This window comes from Melanostigma gelatinosum (assembly GCF_949748355.1).
Source record: "Melanostigma gelatinosum genome assembly, chromosome: 3".
NCBI classification, from domain to species: Eukaryota; Metazoa; Chordata; class Actinopteri; order Perciformes; family Zoarcidae; genus Melanostigma; species Melanostigma gelatinosum.
In genome coordinates this window covers 10869342-10887428 of record NC_136636.1, presented here as the reverse complement: position 1 = coordinate 10887428, position 18087 = coordinate 10869342, and the positions used below count along the sequence as shown (strand labels likewise).

The 18087-nt window shown below is 43.7% G+C and overlaps 1 protein-coding gene across 2 annotated transcripts; it reads right to left on the bottom strand.

The window, feature by feature from the left end:
- Window positions 1-373: 373 nt before the first annotated feature.
- On the bottom strand, window positions 374-17290 carry srpk1b (SRSF protein kinase 1b). 2 transcript variants are annotated; one of them, XM_079266459.1, is made up of 16 exons: window positions 17249-17290; window positions 16497-16551; window positions 6519-6646; window positions 6153-6261; window positions 5847-5934; window positions 5667-5754; window positions 4949-5055; window positions 4547-4712; window positions 4079-4104; window positions 3745-3973; window positions 3249-3656; window positions 2855-2949; window positions 2578-2685; window positions 2420-2489; window positions 2107-2199; window positions 374-1800 (listed from the first exon to the last, which is right to left on the bottom strand). In XM_079266459.1, exons 1-16 carry the CDS (start codon window positions 17259-17261, stop codon window positions 1616-1618), a joined length of 1968 nt encoding a protein of 655 aa, XP_079122585.1. In that variant the 5' UTR covers window positions 17262-17290; the 3' UTR covers window positions 374-1615. The 2 variants fall into 2 exon arrangements, with proteins under 2 accessions (XP_079122585.1, XP_079122586.1); XM_079266460.1 differs by lacking the exons at window positions 16497-16551; window positions 17249-17290 and adding an exon at window positions 10103-10164.
- Between the last annotated feature and the right edge of the window lie 797 nt (window positions 17291-18087).

The window sequence follows — 18087 nt, the reverse complement described above, 5'->3', positions numbered from 1 at the left end:
AGCATGTTGCACTCAAACAAGTGAACTCGAGCAGATCCTCGTTACTATGGAGAGAATTGTCATAAGTGCTTAGCGGGCTGTTCTACACGTCAGCGTTACAATATAAGTTCATCAGTTGACAGGAACTGATAATTGTGATGTGTTCAAGGAGCATTTTGTAGTGATTTTGGTTCGATAATCTAATAAAATATGCTCCAAACAATTCTCAAAATAAACGTGGATCATGGATGGGTTAGTACTCAGTGAAGATACAATCTGACTGTCTGCCCTCTGGGTGTCCTGATGATGCATTATGTTAACGACAGAAACTTTGGGGATTTATATTCCTGCATATGTATGTCAGAGGACGGAAACACTGCCATGGCAAATATGATAGAGTTAAATTTTGAAAAATGTTTATTTTTATTACCCTACAGAAAAAAACCATATCAGATTAAGAGTGGAGACATGGACAGAAGGAGAAGAGACTTTGTAGAAAAACAAACAAGCAAAATGGTTTTAAGAGTCAAAGCACGATTACAGCGTTTGTTTTTAGTACAATCTATTCCCAAATCCAACACGTCCGTGTGCAGTGGAAACACTCGACACACCTTTAGTTTCACTGGCTATCACCTGAACATTCCTCGAGGCATTGCCAAAAAGTGTTTAAAAAAAATGCTCAAACCGTGTGCCTCGAGCAGCGAGGGAGACGAAACAGGCCAACTCTTTGGTGCACACACATGAAGTTTGCTTTGACTGTTAATGTGAGATACCTTATAATGGAGCGAAAATGAAGAAGTGATCCAGGTATGAAACATTGGACTCTTTTCCACATTATTTAGTGTACTTACGTGCTTTTTTAAAAAGAACACATAAGGTGATGCTGAAACTAGCAGTAACACTAGAAAGATCTGAGATTACAGTTTGGTTTTCCTGAAAAATAGTGTGCGATTTGTGACGAGTCCCTTTCCTTTATGCTTTCCAATCATGTAGTTCTGCCAGTATACAAATGTACAAAAGCTAACTTAAGAGTGCTACGAATGTTACTAGTCTCATCAGGGCTGTTAGCATTACCGTACACACTTATTATTGAGCACTTTGCACACATATGACACACAAAGGCAGAAAAAGCTGGCACGGCTAACAAGACGACTGGCAAAACAAAGACAGATTTGGCTTATTAATGACATAAATGATAACAGTATGCAGGTTGGATGTTTGTTATAATCCTGCATTTGTAGACAAGTGCAACGTTTTTAAATCTGACCATCAGTCCATTATCTATAGCTAAAAACACAAAGAAATGTGCTGCACAGAAAGAGCTGGAGTCAGGAGAAGAAAAAAAAGAGGGCGAGGTCAATAAGTCCTATACAGCCGGAGAAAAGAGCCATAAATAACGGAAGTCACCAGTGTAATCCAAACCAGGGCCAAGACTCGGCAGCAGTCTCTCTCTCTTTACTGTGAAAGTGTGTGTGGGAAGCCTCCGACAGCCACGACGGGAGGATGCAGGCACGATGCAGTCACAGGGTCTTGCAGACATGAACGTGTTTGTTTACTTGAATGTTTTCAAGCCCAGGATCTTCAAACCTAATTTGTCCCTTCACAAGACGAGGGTGGCGGTGTGCACGGCCGGCCTCTAGGACGTGAGCCACGGGTGGGAGAGGCACTGCGCCGCGGTGGCCCTCCTTTCGGGCACCAAGTCCAGCATGGGCAGCAGGAAGGTGCTGAAGGTGTGCGCCTCGTCTTTGGACCACTCGTACTTTTCTACCAACACGTCGAGCAGACCCCACGGTTTCAGCTTGGTGATGTGACGCAGATCGCCTGAGAGGAAACGTTTGATTAGAACGCTGAATGTTAGCGTATTACCTATTTAGGATGCAAAATGATAGTGATGTATCAATAAAGAGTGTTTTTTGGTTGGTATAAACCCACTGCACCACCTCTATGAACTGGATAGCTGCACTATATTTCATTTGGAAGCCCTGCCCTCATAACTGAGCAGATGGCGGTTCCCTTGAGCCCTCAGGTGCGCCGCCTGAAAAAGTAACTTTAGCACCAAATACCTGAGCACATTTCAAACTGGATTTCGCTACAGCAGACAGCTGGTGGCAGGGCCGGCGTGTTTACCTTTCTTGGTGAAGAACTCCTTGGAGTATTTGCCTGCCAGGATCAGCTTCCGGGGAACTTTACCGAGCAGCTCGATGATCAGCGCGATGTGATCTACAGGGAGGCAGAGAGACGAGCAAACACAGCTGATGAAGCACCGAGGGAAACACAGCGGTTCCAATGAAGGTCTGAAGAACTGCAGTCTGTAGAATTGACATCACAACGTCTACGACTTCCCATGTTAACGGGGCATTCACACGCATGTCAGCGTGTCTTGGTTATTGGGGTAGCTCTCGAGTTAAAAACCGATGTCTCGGGGGAAGCAGACACTGACCTTCATCTCTGGAGTAGTCTTCTCCAGAGTGGGGTTCAAACAGATAATCTCCGGTGGCGAGCTCGAAGGCCTGAGGATAAAAAGAAAACATACACGCATGCAGTTAATAACCGGCACATGTATGGGTTTAATCAAATAAAAGTTTGTGACTGTGTTACCATGCAGGCTGTGCTCCAGATGTCTGCCGGTGTGCTGTAGCCGGTTCCTGTCAGCACCTCAAGAGAACGATACTGCCGCGTCTGGATGTCATCTGTGAAATGTTTGTTCTGCGGGAAGAAGAAGAGAGAGAAATCCTGAGGCAACAAAGACATAACTGAGCAGGTGTTTACGAAAGATCAAAAGCTCAGGTAATCTTCACCGTCGATAAATCTTTCAAGGGCGCAACAAGAGTACTTCATTGAGAGATTAAAAGTGCTCGTGTGAATGTGCACTCACCACCCAACAGGCGTTGCCGAGGTCAGCGATCTTAACCTGCAGCTTGTCAGCGTTAAGAGGCTCCAGGGGGTTCACTAACATATTGCCCGATGCTCCTGTTAAAGAGAGTCGAGGGAGACAGGGACAGAGGAGGGTGAGGGGGAGGAGCAGGCAAAGAATGGCCGACAAATACAGAAACATGAGAGACGACCGAGAAAGTCTAAGCTGGCAGAACGCTCATGAGTCCACTGGGTCCTTCCAACAAAGGATTATATTTAACATGACAACTTTTTACAAGCAAATGTCCGGGATGGCATTTTGTGGACGCCAACCTGTTTTCTGATGCAGTGTGTTCTCCTCCAGCTCTTACATCATAGAGTATATACTGCATCATCCTACATCTGGTTTAACTAACCGTCTTGGCTGTCTTCTTCTTCCTCCCCTCGCTTGGTCTCCCCCTGAGTGTCCATCTCCTCCCCCTTCTTGTCCTCCTCGTCTCCCTCCTTCAGCTCTACCGTGACAGAGTCTGGGCCGAGCGAGGCCGGGAGCTGCTGCAGGTCGGCGTCCCCGGGTGTACCGTTACAGATCTGATGCTCTTCTTTGTTACTTAACGTGTCCTGGGTCTCTGTGTTGCTGTCTGGCTGGTTTGCGTTCTGTTGGTCCTCCTGCTCCTCAGTCGACTGCTTGGTCCCTTGTACCTCTGGACTGGTGTCGTCCTCCGGTGTGGAAGCGTGACCGTTGCATTTCACCTCCGCCCCGTTCTCATTCTCCCTCCGCTCATTGACCTCGGGTGTCTGCTGGGGCTGCTCGTCGGGAGTCGGGTCTGTGGTAAAATACGGAGCTTTTAGAACAATAAATCAACACAAACATTTGAACTACAACAGTTACCCGCTCTCTTCCATCCCATTCACCTGTGACAGTATGGTTAGCGATGTCCTGCAGCGTGGCAGACATGGAGAGGGTGGCTGACGAAGTCGCATCTTCGGCGGCCTCTGTTGTCGTCTCCTCGTCGTCCTCCTCCTCCTCTTCTCCTTCATTAGCTCCTCCCTCCATCTCCTGGATCCTTTTCTCTAGGATCTCCGCCTGCTTCTTCTGCTTCTTCTTCATCTTCTTCTTCTTGTTCTTTGACATTTTGGCCATCTTGGAAAAGAGAATCAAGTGGAGAGGAAGAACATATAAGCGTGCATTCTGATTTAACTTGTATTCAAGTCACTCGATTAAGTAAAAAACTAAAACATAACTTACTGGTTTGGGTGCTGGGGCTGTGCTCACTGTAGGAGACAGAAAACAAACCAAAAGGGATTACATTTGGGAGCGACATCCGTGGCATGTCCGTCGCCTCTCTATAATTAGTATTCTGTCCGGGTGGCGGGGTTGATTCACACTGAGCTGTAGTAATGGACTCAGCAGGACATTCCAGCGGTGACTCATACTGATAGACAGCTCAGCGTCATTCTTTTATTAGAAACTTCCACAGGCTTTAGAGTTTCTCAAAGCTTACATCACACACACAGACACTATGATTACAGTCATATGAATGGCAATACTTGAGGATAATTGCTCATAATTATTGTCAGTAAAATGTCAGTCAAACAGTGAAACGCATTGGACCTGCTGCTAAATCTAAACAGCAAACCTCTTCGCTGTCAGCTACACGCCGATCGAACCACAAAAGCTGCTTGGTGAAGCACTGAGGAAGAGAAAGGTTGTAACCTGCAGAACCCGAGGGAGGCGCAGCGCCAGTCTTCTGCCACTGAGTAGCTTCGGCGGCCATTTTCTTGATGTAGGGCTCGTTGACGGTCAGCAGAATGTTCTCTGGCTTGATGTCTGTGTGGATGATCTTACACTTGGTGTGGAGGTAGTCTAAACCCTGCAGAACCTGCAGCGCAGAAAAGTCAGGAGTGTCAAAATGACGGATGTTTCGGAGTTCAATACGTTAATTCTCGACAAATCAAGATTTCTGTGATCTTACACCGGAATGAACCAAATGTTTCTGATGCGTCTACCGCTTCGTGAAAAAGTTAAAAAAAGAGCCCGTTTATGAAAAATGCAATCCAGAGTCCAAAAAAATAAGTGATATTTTATAGACAAAGCTCGGGTGCAGCTGTACAGTACCTGCTGTATGATGCTTTTAACACAGGGGAGGGGCAGGCCTTGATAATTCGACTTGATGATCCACTTCAGTAGGTGGTAGCCCAGCACCTCAAATACCATGCACACATCTGAAGAAATGCACGGTCAAGGACTAATACAATGCCACTTCCTCATAGCTTTCTCAATCGTCAGTGGTTGAGTTCTGTCGGGGCGCGGTGCCAGTGGTGATACATCGGGGACTGTGACACTTAAAGACATGCCAACGCACACAGCTAGCCGAACGTCAGATGAACATCTGTGAACCACTAACAGCCGGGCGGAGCGTGAATCTGTCATAAATATGCAGGAGAGTATAGACTGCCAAATGACTGGCACTCAAATTGTAATTCTGGCAGAACTCTCGCTCAGATATGCTTATCTTTTAAAAGTAATGCAGACAAATGTGCACAATCCCAAGGATGAGCTGAATGGATGCCTGAGGAGATGCAGTCTTACCCCTTGGATGTGCAACACGGAACTGGCTATCTGGCCTGGAATGAGAGTAATCAGTACGTCCAAACCATCACATTGAGACAGCAACAGAAGAACAGAACGGCAAGCATTTAAGTTCCTGTTGTTGCACCGGAAAACCCTCTACAGTGTTAACTATGGGTTGACAAAGCCAGATAATGTATCAGTGTGCGCCAAGTGGATTTCTGTATTTTTGGAACACATGAACTTCTAATCAACAAAAGGATACGAGTGCCGTTCATTCCAGAGATTTTGAAGTCGTCTAGAAGCTGCACCACTTTCTCTCTGCTGGGGTCACTGGGATCTGTGTTTCTCACCTGGAAAACACACAGAGGGTTGTGAAAGTAGTGGACACTGGAATCACTGGACTGGGCGTACATATTGACGTCGTGGTGATTGTGTGGCTTACAGATTTGAGCAGCTTGATCTCATCCAGAGCCGTCTCTGTGTAATGTTCAGCACTTTTCACAACCTTCATGGCCACAAAGCGCTTCTCCCTAAAAAAAAAACACAAAATCAAGGATTTAACTCAACCACATGGACGTGTTGTTGTAATTGTAACATGATACTCAATACGTATTATTCAGAGTTAGATCATTATTTAGTGTATAATCTATAAATATCTCATTTATAGGCAGCATGGCTAAAATCCGTGGCCCTTTTGTTTACATCAGCGTCTAACTTTCACGCAGTGAAGTTTCGGAGCAAAACTTACTGGATGTCCCAGGCCAGCCACACGGTGGAGAAGTGCCCCCAGCCCAGCTTCCGGATCACATGGTACCTCCCGTGGAACAGATCTCCAATCCTCACATGGTGGTATCCACCTGACCCAAGAAAGATACAGATACAGTCAAACAGCGCTGTTTCGTTATTGTATGTTTGCGTATGACAGTGTGTGTATGAACATGAATCAAAGTGGATTTGAGTGAAAAACACATTTATCGCTACATCAAATGAAATATATCGTCCTTTATCCACAGTAATGTGTAAAATATATGCCAATACTATACAAAAGTAACCATTTATGTCACTGTATTGATGCTATGTTTTATTGGCTTGGATATATATACACAAGTCCTACCTCTGCAGTAGTCGTTGGGGTCCTCCTGCTCGTCGTCATCAGAGCCCAGGATCTCCTCGTCCTGCTCAGGGAGCGGAGAGTCTGCTTGGCCCGGCTGAGAGCGCTCCCCACGACCATGAGGCTCTGGTCTGAGGGGGGAAGACAGGGAGAGGGCCGGTAATGGAGACAAGAAATCGAAAAGACAAGACAGGAACATAAATGACAGCGAGGAGGGACGGAAGTGCAAAAGGGAGGGAGGGTGACAGCGGGGGAGAGGGGTGAAAGACGGCCGATTGCCTCAGAGAATAACAGAAATCATACGACACTGAGAGGGAAGAGGAGCTGTTTCCAAATGAAACAAAAACGTACAGAGCGGTAGTGATATAGTGGATGAATGAATAAATTGCAAGCATAAGTCAGGAGCCTATTTTCTGTAATAACAGCCACGTAAGCACGAAGAGACAGAAGAAAGCAGTGAGAAAAAATACTTTTTTCCAAGACGGTCATACAGAAAAGATGCTTTTAATGCTACGGGGCGCGACACCTGAGATCAGAGCACCACGCTATTAAAGCTGAAGATCAATAAGTGTCTTTCACTGATACAGGACTACATAATAACACCTTATTACTGTTGTGTCATCATGTTTAGACATTTGAAGCCAACATAACTGCAGAAAACTGTACCAGGAAATGTCTGTCCCTATATCTTCTCTTTGAAGCCTGGTACAAAAACACTGGTCACCTGTGAAAGCTCACTGAAACATGGAATTTTAACTCACTGAAAAACAGAACGGACGAGAAAGAAAATCCGGTTTAAAGCTCATGAATCAGTGTCAGCCGGCTACACAATGAGTACCAATGGAAGTACAGGAAGGGATCAGATGTACGATTTTGTTTTTTTCTACGAAAGCTGCAGCATCATCACAATAATCAAAATAAACAACAAGCCTCCTTCAAACGAGACCCAATACCATTAAACATTAACTGTATTGTTGAATAACTGATGGTGATTGCACGGTGTTTAAGCGAGCATGTCGCGTTGTGTGAATCTGAACAAAGTGGAATGAATTATTCAGTTACAGGACAGCTCATTGGAGAGTAACAGAGACACACAGGATTCAAGCTACAAATCTAACAAGTGAAACAAGAGGCTCAGATGGTGCAGCATGTAACTACAACCAGATTCTCCTGAGGAGAGAATCCAGTCAGCAGGTACTATGAACTAGGGTTCCTACATAAGCTCCCCGAGTCACTTACTAAGTCTAATTATTGTCATAAGTCATCATCTCGACCTCGGTTTGTCATTGAATAAGTAAATGACTTGTTTCTGGACAAACTGAATAGCTTTAGGTTTGTTGTACCAGCTATCTTCTTGGTGCTGAAAGACGTCGCCGTCTCTCCCACTGAATTCAAACCATATATCACCAACTAATAAACTTTATGACACCCTTCAACCAATCAGTAACAGCCAGAGAAACTCGTCAGCCAATCAATGTTTACTTCAAACGACATTGTTGTTCTTCCCTATACTGCGGTCTTGCGTGCAGAATCTCTCGTTTTCCTAATGGGATTCATTTACAGAGCACATCAGGCCTGTGTGCTACATTTGGACTTGGTGTTTGGGTTTCAGACACCGAGTCAAACTGTAAACACTGCACGGTGCTGGAGCTAATTAAAGCAAGTCACGTTATCTCTTCAGCTATGAGCGGGTCTGAGCAGCTGACGTCGCCACATCACATACCCTCAGAAGAAAACAGTTCACTCAGAACTGGGTTTGTTGACATTTCTTCTAAAATGTGATGCTGGAAATACAAAATGAATCAGTTTGATTGCTTTGGCTAATGGTACTTTGTTGTGATGTGCTTGCAAACGGAGTTAAATGTCATTAGGATTAGCATGCCTAGTTAATCAGTTCATCGGCTTACGTCTAAGCAACAGAAGACGAGGGAACATTTTGGGTGAATCTTTGCCTGCTTACAATGCGGTGTCATGTTCAACTCAACGGTTTAATACTGTTCCTCAGGAACAGGGTTAAAAAGGAAGGATTTAGAGTTGTTAATGCAGACACCAATATCAACATTACAGAGTAAATATGTATAAAAATGCAGCAAACAAAACATGTAGTGCAACCTCTGTTTGAATTTCTGCCAACTTGAATTTATAAGCTGTATCTGGTATGTCGGCAATAATCCAGGTATCAACCAATCATATTGGCCCGCTGATATATCTGACTGTGTAGGAGGAAGCTTCCTCTGAGAAAAGGCTGAGACAAGAAAGATGATAATTATTATTCATTCTGTGATTATGCTTCTACATATTCATCCATCTGCTGTGAGATGTTTCTCTCAAAAGGAAAAGGTGTCACTGGAGTGGGCACACACTCAGTTTTACATTTGCTCAGAATGGTTTCAACCAAAATGAATGTTTGGGGCTTCCCGTGTTTCAACAGCACCATTGTAGAGACGGGACACAACAACCGCTTCAGTGATTGTAGGTTTTGTGTTCTCATCAACTTATATTACTCAAAGACACATGTGTGGCCTCCAGTCTCTCTCTGGGCCTCATTGCGATTGTTGCTGAAGCAATTTCAGCACTTACTAGCAAGAACTTTATCAGCCCACACACGATGTGGGAAAAGTGAAAAACAACAACAACGCTACATTTATTAATTTACTCGCATGCACACCATGTGCAAACTGTGAATCAGAACACTGTGAGGTCAGTCTCCTGACTGACTGAATCCATTTATGTTGTTGATACAAAACATATGAAGCAAAAGTGATGAAGATAAACCATTGACATGTATTGAAGAAGCATTTTGACGAAGAATCAGGTTGATCTAGGTCATTGAAAAGCTCTCTGCAGCACCTGCTGCATTGAAGGAACAGACTAGATACTGAAGATATACTGTAGATGTTTGTGGTCCGGCTAATGTCAGATGATGATGATATGAAGACGTTCAAATACTTTGTCTTGAATTAAACAAGACCAAACCGTTCACAATGTTTACATTTGACTCATATATTGAGGAACAAGAGACTCAAATCTAAAGTGTTTTCCTAAACTTTTGAAAATGTTCCTCGTTGTTGATAACTATGCACCAACATGTTACATTTTTGTTGGCTAAAATCTCTTAAAAATATAAAGGATGAAGCTTAAACATTGACACATTGACCTTTGATCCCAGGACACAGACTAGAACTAAATATAGCTGTCAGAGTGAATACTGTTTTTAAGAATTAGAGACCAAAAAAGATGGACAGAATGGTGAAGGTTAAATAGTCGCCAAATATGCACAACATAAAAATTGCAAATTGAAACAAACATGAGCATTCTCACATTTAATGCAAAAACACAGCAGGGCCCTTCAAGATGGTGCATTCAAGTTTTTTCCTCACTGCGGCACGTCGGCAGTCGGACGCTTCAATGCCCTCTGATGGCCAGACAATGTGAACTTGAACAAAAAGCCGGACAATTCAAGGACTTCTGCAACACTCTGAACACGCAGAGCCTTGAGACAAACCTCTTACTGACTGTGACGCCTGCCTAAACTCACACACACTCACTCACACACACACACACACACACACACGTCCTGCTCTTACCTGGCAGATGCACGGATGCCCATGGGACGTGATGGAGGGAGCAGGACGGGAGAGAGTGGAGATGTCAAAAAAAACCTTCTCACTACATCCGCCAGGAGAGAGAGAGAAATAAAGAGGACCAAAAGAAGGTAAAAGGAGAGGATGGGAGGTGAAAAGTAGAGTGGAGGAGGAGGAGAGCGCAAGCAGTGCTGACAACTGAAAAGCAGAGATTTACAGAGGGGGGGGAAGCAAACAGAATGAGAAGAGGAGAAAGAGGGTGGAAAAGAGTGGTGGGAAGACTGGTGCAGAGAGGAGAGGAAGAAGAGAGAGAAGAGGAGGAATGTGGGGGCTCTGCTTCAGGCTGAACACTGAGACTGAGTCCTGGAGCACACGCTGACTCTCTCGCTCACTTTCTCTCCAACACTCCCCCCCCCCCCCCCCCCCCTCTCTCTCTCTCTGACCGATAACTCTCCTTGGCTGTTGTCAGCCGTTGGGCCAGCCCCCTTCCCTGACAGCTGGGACGTGATTGGCTGATGCAGCCCAGCACTGCATTGCAGGTGAGGGACGACATCAGCCCCCCCCTTTCCCTCCCCGTCTGACCAAAACAACAGCATTCCTGCTTGTTGTACACGCGGTACGTTGCTCCTCATGTTACCACAACCAAGACGACGTGCACCACAGATGTCGGAGAGGAATCAGTAGGGAACCCGTAATACATTCCATGCTTGAGGCAATGAAACATACGGTTTTGTTTTTCAATCTGTACACAAGCCCCCGCTGCACAGAGGACAAACCCCCCTACGACCAGAGGCATGTCCCAAATGTATGAGCACCCTCAAAAGGAATCGTTGTCATGGCTCCGTGTACTAGTCACACACACACACACACACACACGCGCACACGCGCACACGCGCACACGCGCACACGCGCACACGCACACACGCACACGCAGATCTTTGGGCTTTAAAATGGTTGGTGAAGAGCTGCAGATCTAAATAAACGCTTCATTCAGAGTCAATGTTAAGGCCCAGCAAGTGCTTCATTATGTGGATCACGTACCAATCTGTTTGTTAGTCATTCATGCTTTTGTCAGTAGTAGTAGTGTAATGGACCACTGTTGATCATCGGTACGGACCCCCACTCGCAGATTAATCACACAGTGTAACGTTAAGCATCACAGTGTGAAACTGAGTTTTACTGACGTTATCCGTCGATATTCTGTCAAATATGCGATCAGGACATCGACATTTAAAGCTTTTCTAGTCGCCGATCTCTGATAATGTTACATTAAAAATGACCAGTCTGCGTTTAAATCAGCAGGAGAGAAAAGGTTCAGGCGCTGTTCAATGAAAACGAATATTATTGTGATAACGTTATCATGTGTTCACATTTAATCTCGTAAAATGTAGTTTTGGTGAGAAGCTTTAATAAATCCAGTTGTTTGAAGGAGATGTTTTAAAGATTTTATTAAAGATGAATTATGACCAGATTACAATACCTCTAGCAGCTTATAATACACCATTAAAACTACTAATGACCAGATTTGTTTTAATTCATAGAAACAAACAACATGGATCAGCAATGATCAAGCCAGTAATATGTCATTACATTAATATCATCAGTATGTCTGTGGGGTTTTGCCATGAGAGCAGTGGTGCCAATCAATGTTCCCTCTAAGCTGCGCGCTTGAGCAATCGCGCACTGCTCGCACATTCTCAGCGCACATTCTCAGCGCACAAGAAAATCTATGCAGCGCATAAAATAAAATTCAACATAAACGTATTAATTAATATCTAATATTAGTCCTAATCTTATCTAATCAATTAAACCAATAATAATAATAATAATAATAATAATAATTTTGTTTTCTGTACTATTTTGCAACGTAACTCAGTGAGTGACAGGTGTCCAGCCAATGATACGATTCGGTTCACTTACGCTACGCAGCCAATCATAGCATTGACACTATTGCCCTGCCCATTCGCGCCGTGCAGGTTAGCTAGCTAACAACAGTGCGGCGGAGTTACGAGACGCAAATGCCCCTTATCCCCCCTTATCATGGCGAAACGAACGGGCAGCGACATAAAGTCAAAGCAAGAAGCAGACGAAGCCATCAACCTGGACAAAGTGTACAACCATTGGAGAAGTGAGAAGGACAGACGTGAAAAATAAGGTATAATTTAAGTCAGATTTGTGCATATTCTAGTGACATTTATTAAGATTTTTTACTTATGGATATTAATCATTAAATTATGTTACTACTAGATAATTTATGGGTAGTAGAAATGATAATAAAAAACTGAGTAATTACATATTTTACAGACAGAGTTACAGGAATTTACACTGTATCACAAGCTACAGCACACGTCATTGTGCAAAATGTGAATGTTTTAATGTGAACAAAATGTTATGTCTGAAAGGTGTATATGTATCATTTCTTCCAGAACAGGACCCTCACACAGGCCACAACAGGACCTCACACAGGCCAAAGCAAGACTCTTCCCATGGCCAAGCAGGACTCTCACATAAAACATACTACACATCTCATGAACAACAAGATTTTTGTCTTTTTCCTTTAAAGTTTGTCAAATCACTTATATTAAAAGTAAACTAGTGAAAATTGCTGCTGTAATTTGATTCTTTTAATAAGCCATGTAACTTGCTATGATCCAAGGTTTTGAACAGGTGTGATACAGCGTGCACATCTGATGTTGCTCACAGTGGTCCTCAGTGTGCTCAGAGAGCTTGTGTGTATGCCCAGACACATGAAAAATTAGAGGGAACATTGGTGCCAATATAGTGCAGCTGTTCTTCCTCCGATTCAATCTTTGTGATGTCATTTTTGATGGTGAGTTATTTAATTTGCTCTTCCTGCAAAAACACCCGAAGACACCCAAGATGGAGGGACATCCTTGGATAAGCAATATGTGAACCTAATGGCCACCATTCAGCTTCTCCCAGTTCCTTCAATGTTCATTATTCAGAGTTCGTTTTTTACCAGGAGCCGAATTATCTGCCGATGTCTCCTTCTCTCCGAAACAAACGGACCAGGTGAATAAAACCGGTAAAAAGCTGTTTCACGTTAAAACTTAACCGAAGCAGTTCGGTGGTCGCTGGACATTCTGGAGAGGCTGCAAGCCGAGCTGCCGCTTGTGCTCCGTTTGTTTCTCTGATAACTCACAATCCAGACGTCCAGTGATTAAAATCCTTCATTCGTTTGAAACACATAACGAATAATCACCAACATCTACAAAGGGTTTGACAAAAATGTGGCTTAAAACAGAATAAAAAGTTAATTTATGACAAAACGGACTGATTCCCTAATTAAAATCAGATTTCTTCACGTTTGAAAACATAAGGGATACTGTAAGAACACAACTCAATGTATAACATACGTCAAGTAATTTCTATCGCAACACAATGTGCAATGACACTAATGAAAAGGAGAGACCTGTCTCAAAAACATTAACTACAGTCTCACCAACAACAACAACCATCCCACTGCATATCTTGTCAAACTTTACACCTCTTTAGACCACTCTTCAGAAGCTGAAGCCGTCTTGCACACAAAGGGCCTTTTAAATGGCCCGTTTAACTGCAGCCCGGGCCAATGAAGGCTGAAAGGTAATACAGAGCCACAAAAACTTGACATCTCCATCACTGCAGTGCACACATTTGACATGACAGTGTGTGTCAGTGTCTCCTGGCTGTATTGTCTCCACCCATCCAGCCCCATCAGATCTCTGGAGCAAAACAAACAAGGGCACAGAGGAGGAGAGAGCTCTTGGGGGATGGAATGTGGCCAAAAAGTGAACGTCCTCCCCCTCCTCCAGATAAAATCAATGACAAGTGCCTGAGCAGCAGAATGAAACGGCAGCACGAGGCAACTGTACTGAGGGTGCAATGCACACAAAGTGGAAGCGAGTGTGCTGCAGCACCTTCGCTTCCGCACCTGCACGGTGAGGACGACGGCAAGAGAGAGAAATGGAGGGACACGGAGCTTTAGTGGGCCGCAGATGATGAAAGATTTGATGGGTTATGTAATGAACTGCGGTTGTGGAGGGAGAGATAAAAGCACAAAACAATCGAGCGCAACTGTGCTGGTAAATACTCTGCAGCGCTGGCTATTCCTGGTCAGTCTCCTGAGTGCACATGTAATCCAAAAACTACATCTGAGGCACGGAAAGTTAGAGAAAAACAAACAAGTGGTTTCATGTCTGAAGTGACGCATACAAATATATTGTAATGCAGGAATAAAAGTGAAAAAAATAAAAGCTGGCAGCACAAATCCACCGAGGAGTCAGTCCTCTTCTCACTCACATGAGCGGGTAGTCAGGTACCTCATAGAGCAGCAACAGCCAGCATCCGCTCCTTAATGAAAAACGGATCATCCAATCAATAAGTCAGCCAAACTCTGTTTAAACCGACGATCCCCATGGGACACTTCGTCTTCCTTCAATCTTGCTTCCACTCTCTCATACACTAAACATGAGACATATTATTGCACTACTTACTTGCCCGTGAGACCGCTGGCTAACTTCACCACAGCTGTATTGATGGAGAAGATCAAGTCCAGGAGCCACATGACACGGAGGACACTGAGCTGAAGCTATTCTTACACGAGTCTGTACTAAAACGAAACTTTGCTAAAGCGAGTGGCGCGTTAAAGCTCGACGTGGTTGCGGGACCGGGTCTGCTCTCCTCTCCTCTGGCTCTATTCGACTGAACGGTGGCTGCTGCTGCGTCCTCTCAGCAAAGCAGCCACAACAAAGCGACCAACACAAGAGCGAGGTAGGGAAGGAGCGTAATCGGTGCAAGGGAAAGAGAGAGAGGGAGAGAGCGGGAGGGAGGGGGGGTTGATTTATGCTTGGATGCTCGCCACTTGCTTGATGGTTATTGACAGAAATGATGCATTTCAGCTAGAAACTCTTGCACAGCATCACTGACAAGAGGGGGCGCGGACAAAGATACAGGTCCTAAAAACAACAGGAAGCCAGTTGTGGTAGTTTGGCCTGATTATAAGTCCAGCAGTGGCTGTGACACACGGCTCACGGAGGCAATTAAGGCACTTTAAAACCCTCGGCTAAATGTTCATGAATAAACTTAGAAGTTTTAGAAAACAGATGCTCCTTGAAACTACAGAACTCGCTTGTTGATCATCACATATTTATGTTTTTTTAGGTATCAAAGTAATCCAGTGACAGTCGTCTGTACCTCCATTGTTAGGGGGTTGATGACCACGGCTCCAAGTCAACCCTGGAATTAACTTTAAACTTTAAATGACTTTATCACAACAAGTACGAGAAACTGTAGCTTACTAACAGCTGGAAAGATTAGTCCTCCAACTTTGACGATACATTTAGGATACGATGAGACTGCTGCATCAAGACATGCAGTTATTTAAAAAGAAAAGAAAGAAAAGGACGACAATCTTTGGCTAAGAGATAAATTATGTGATCCCTTCAATTAAAGAGTGTCAAGATTGTTGCGGAACTAAGCTGAGATTTAAGATTCTAGAAAAAAAAGAGGACTGGCGTGAAGATAGTGAGATGGTTGAGACTGATGAGAGGGATCAAAGCATGGGGTGTGTGTATATATGTGTGTGTATATATATATATATATATATATATATATATATAAACGGAGTTGTACCCCAAACCAGACAGTTTTTAGCTAATGTTTCAATACAATTCACTTACAATGTTGATAAAAATGATCGTGTAATGTTTTCAGTTGATTTAATGGTGTTAAACTGAAGTTAAACTTCGTACCTTTCAAACGAAATGTTGTTGTAATTATTACAGTTAGCTTTGCCTTTACCAGAGTCGTTAAAACGATGCTAACACGGGTGAATTAGCCGTGCACTGCTCTTGGCCTAATCCGTCCGAACTTCTATCCTCGTTGTAAACACTGGCTGCTACTGGTTTTTCGGGGATATTAACTTGTTCCAGGGTCGCAAAAATGACCATCAATGCTGTCAACACATCCGGGACCGTAGTTCTGTCCTTCACAATAAGATATCACGCTTCAACAACTCCAAATGATGCAATAAAAGCTCCTTAATTTCCGTTTGAGCCGTTTAAGCGTCGCCCGAGCGTTCTTTCTGCTTTCTCTCATCAAAGTCACTTTCCTATAGTATTTAGACATATAAACGTCCATATATATTCATGAAATTTGACACATAGATTATTTGATATGTATGAATTAATATTATTTACGTTTGGTTGGCGAACGGTGAAAAAAATGATGTAATGACCGGAAAGGGCGTCACGACGGAATCGTTCGAGACAGGCCAATAGCAGCTAGCGCCGACCGAGGCAGGCCATCGTTACGTGTTATACCAGCAGCTCATGAGTGAACCTCCTACTTCGAGTGTCACCTGTGAAATGACAACAAGGATGTTTTTCCAACTTACTTCTTTCCAGGTTTCCTTGGCCGTGTCCTCTTCTTCCTTGCTTGCATTGCGAGTACTAAAAAAATAAGGGAAAAAACTGTTATAACGCAAATACCCATATCTACAACTCACTGTTTTTTCCTCTAAACACGACACTCTTTGTTTCTCAAAGCTAATAGGTAAAGGGGTATTTCGTGATTTTAGAGAGAAGAGTACCCGGTGTGTTCGTGGCTGCAGGTGTATGATACTCGTAGTTATCGGTTACATTATTAACTCTGCGTAGAGGTAGCAGGTTACTCAGCTTTGAGTCAACGCCTCTCGAGAAGCTAACGTTGAGTGAACCGGCCTTGGCGGTGTGTTTCCCCGTGGAAGAGGTGATTTAAGTTAGCTGCTAACAGTAACGTGGTGCGTTTCAGCGTGTATGTCGAACATGGTTTTGTCCATTATCATGCCGGGTGCTGATATACGTTAAGGGGGACACTGTGGCTTATTGTTTTACTCTGACCCGGGTGAAAGTTTTGGCGCATACTTGTCCACGACCAGATGCTAGCGTTATTCTGGTAGCTAGAGCTAGCATGCTGTTAACACACATACACACACAGCAGAGCGCATGGTCCACTTTTACTTTCCATCGAGCCGTTACGCTGTTTGTTACAGCGGCTGAAACCGTTATGAGAATAAATCGCTAGAGAATTGTCTTGAAGAAATGCAGGTGTGTGTGTTTCAAGTACTATGTGTGAAACGCATTTAGGAGTAAGTTACAACAACGTTACCTTTTCTTTCCATGGTGCTAAGCAGGCAGGCGATAAGCTGCGTTCAAGGACCGTTGGAAATGTCGGAACTCTAAAGTGCGCGAAAAGGACCGATCCAACAGAGTTGAGCTGTAGGGGGCGGAGTGTGAAGAAACTGTCAACAGCTAACTAATAATTATAATAACAAACTGGACTTTACAATAAAAATATGATTAAAATATATAGATCAAGATATAAACAAGATACAATAATTGACCACCAGTTAAAAAAAGACATTAGATAAAAGCGAGTATTAACAAGAGATTTAGAGGAAGATATAAGTTTGTCTGCCTGAGATCCACAGCATTTGGTATTTGTGATGTTTACCGTATCTTTTGATGAATACATTATAATATGTAAAGCAAGCACATCCAATACCTGAGGCATTCACTTTCTAAAAATGAGTCCAGGGATTGCCATATGCAGATTTACCTGCATGTGTTGGGAGTTTACTGACCCTCCTTCCACCGCAGTCTGTGAAGGATGTACCCTGCTGCCTTCCCATTAAATCCAGTGCAACCAGTATGCTCTTGTGGTATGAAAATAATCTTGTGGTTTGTGGTACTTTGATTAAACACAAATGTATTGGAAATATGCGCCATGTGAGCTCATAGTGAACTAACATATTGAAGATACACAGTGAAGATCTTAACACTGCATTTTGACACAGAGCCACAACATTTGCATTGCAACTCCCACATTAGTTGAATTTTGCACTTTAGTGATGGAAATTCCCAAACAAATATGCAATCAATCAAATTAAGCTGACATGTTGCTAATCCAGTGTTTGGGGATTGTTGGTTATTTACAGTCATGGCTGT

Excerpts from the sequence above, each read along its gene's own strand:
- srpk1b (XM_079266459.1), bottom strand. Across the intron at positions 5,935-6,152 it reads TGGCTGGCCTGGGACATCCA|GGAGAAGCGCTTTGTGGCCA; the intron begins GTAAGTTTTGCT and ends TTTTTTTTTTAG. Across the intron at positions 4,713-4,948 it reads TTAAAAGCATCATACAGCAG|GTTCTGCAGGGTTTAGACTA; the intron begins GTACTGTACAGC and ends TCTGCGCTGCAG.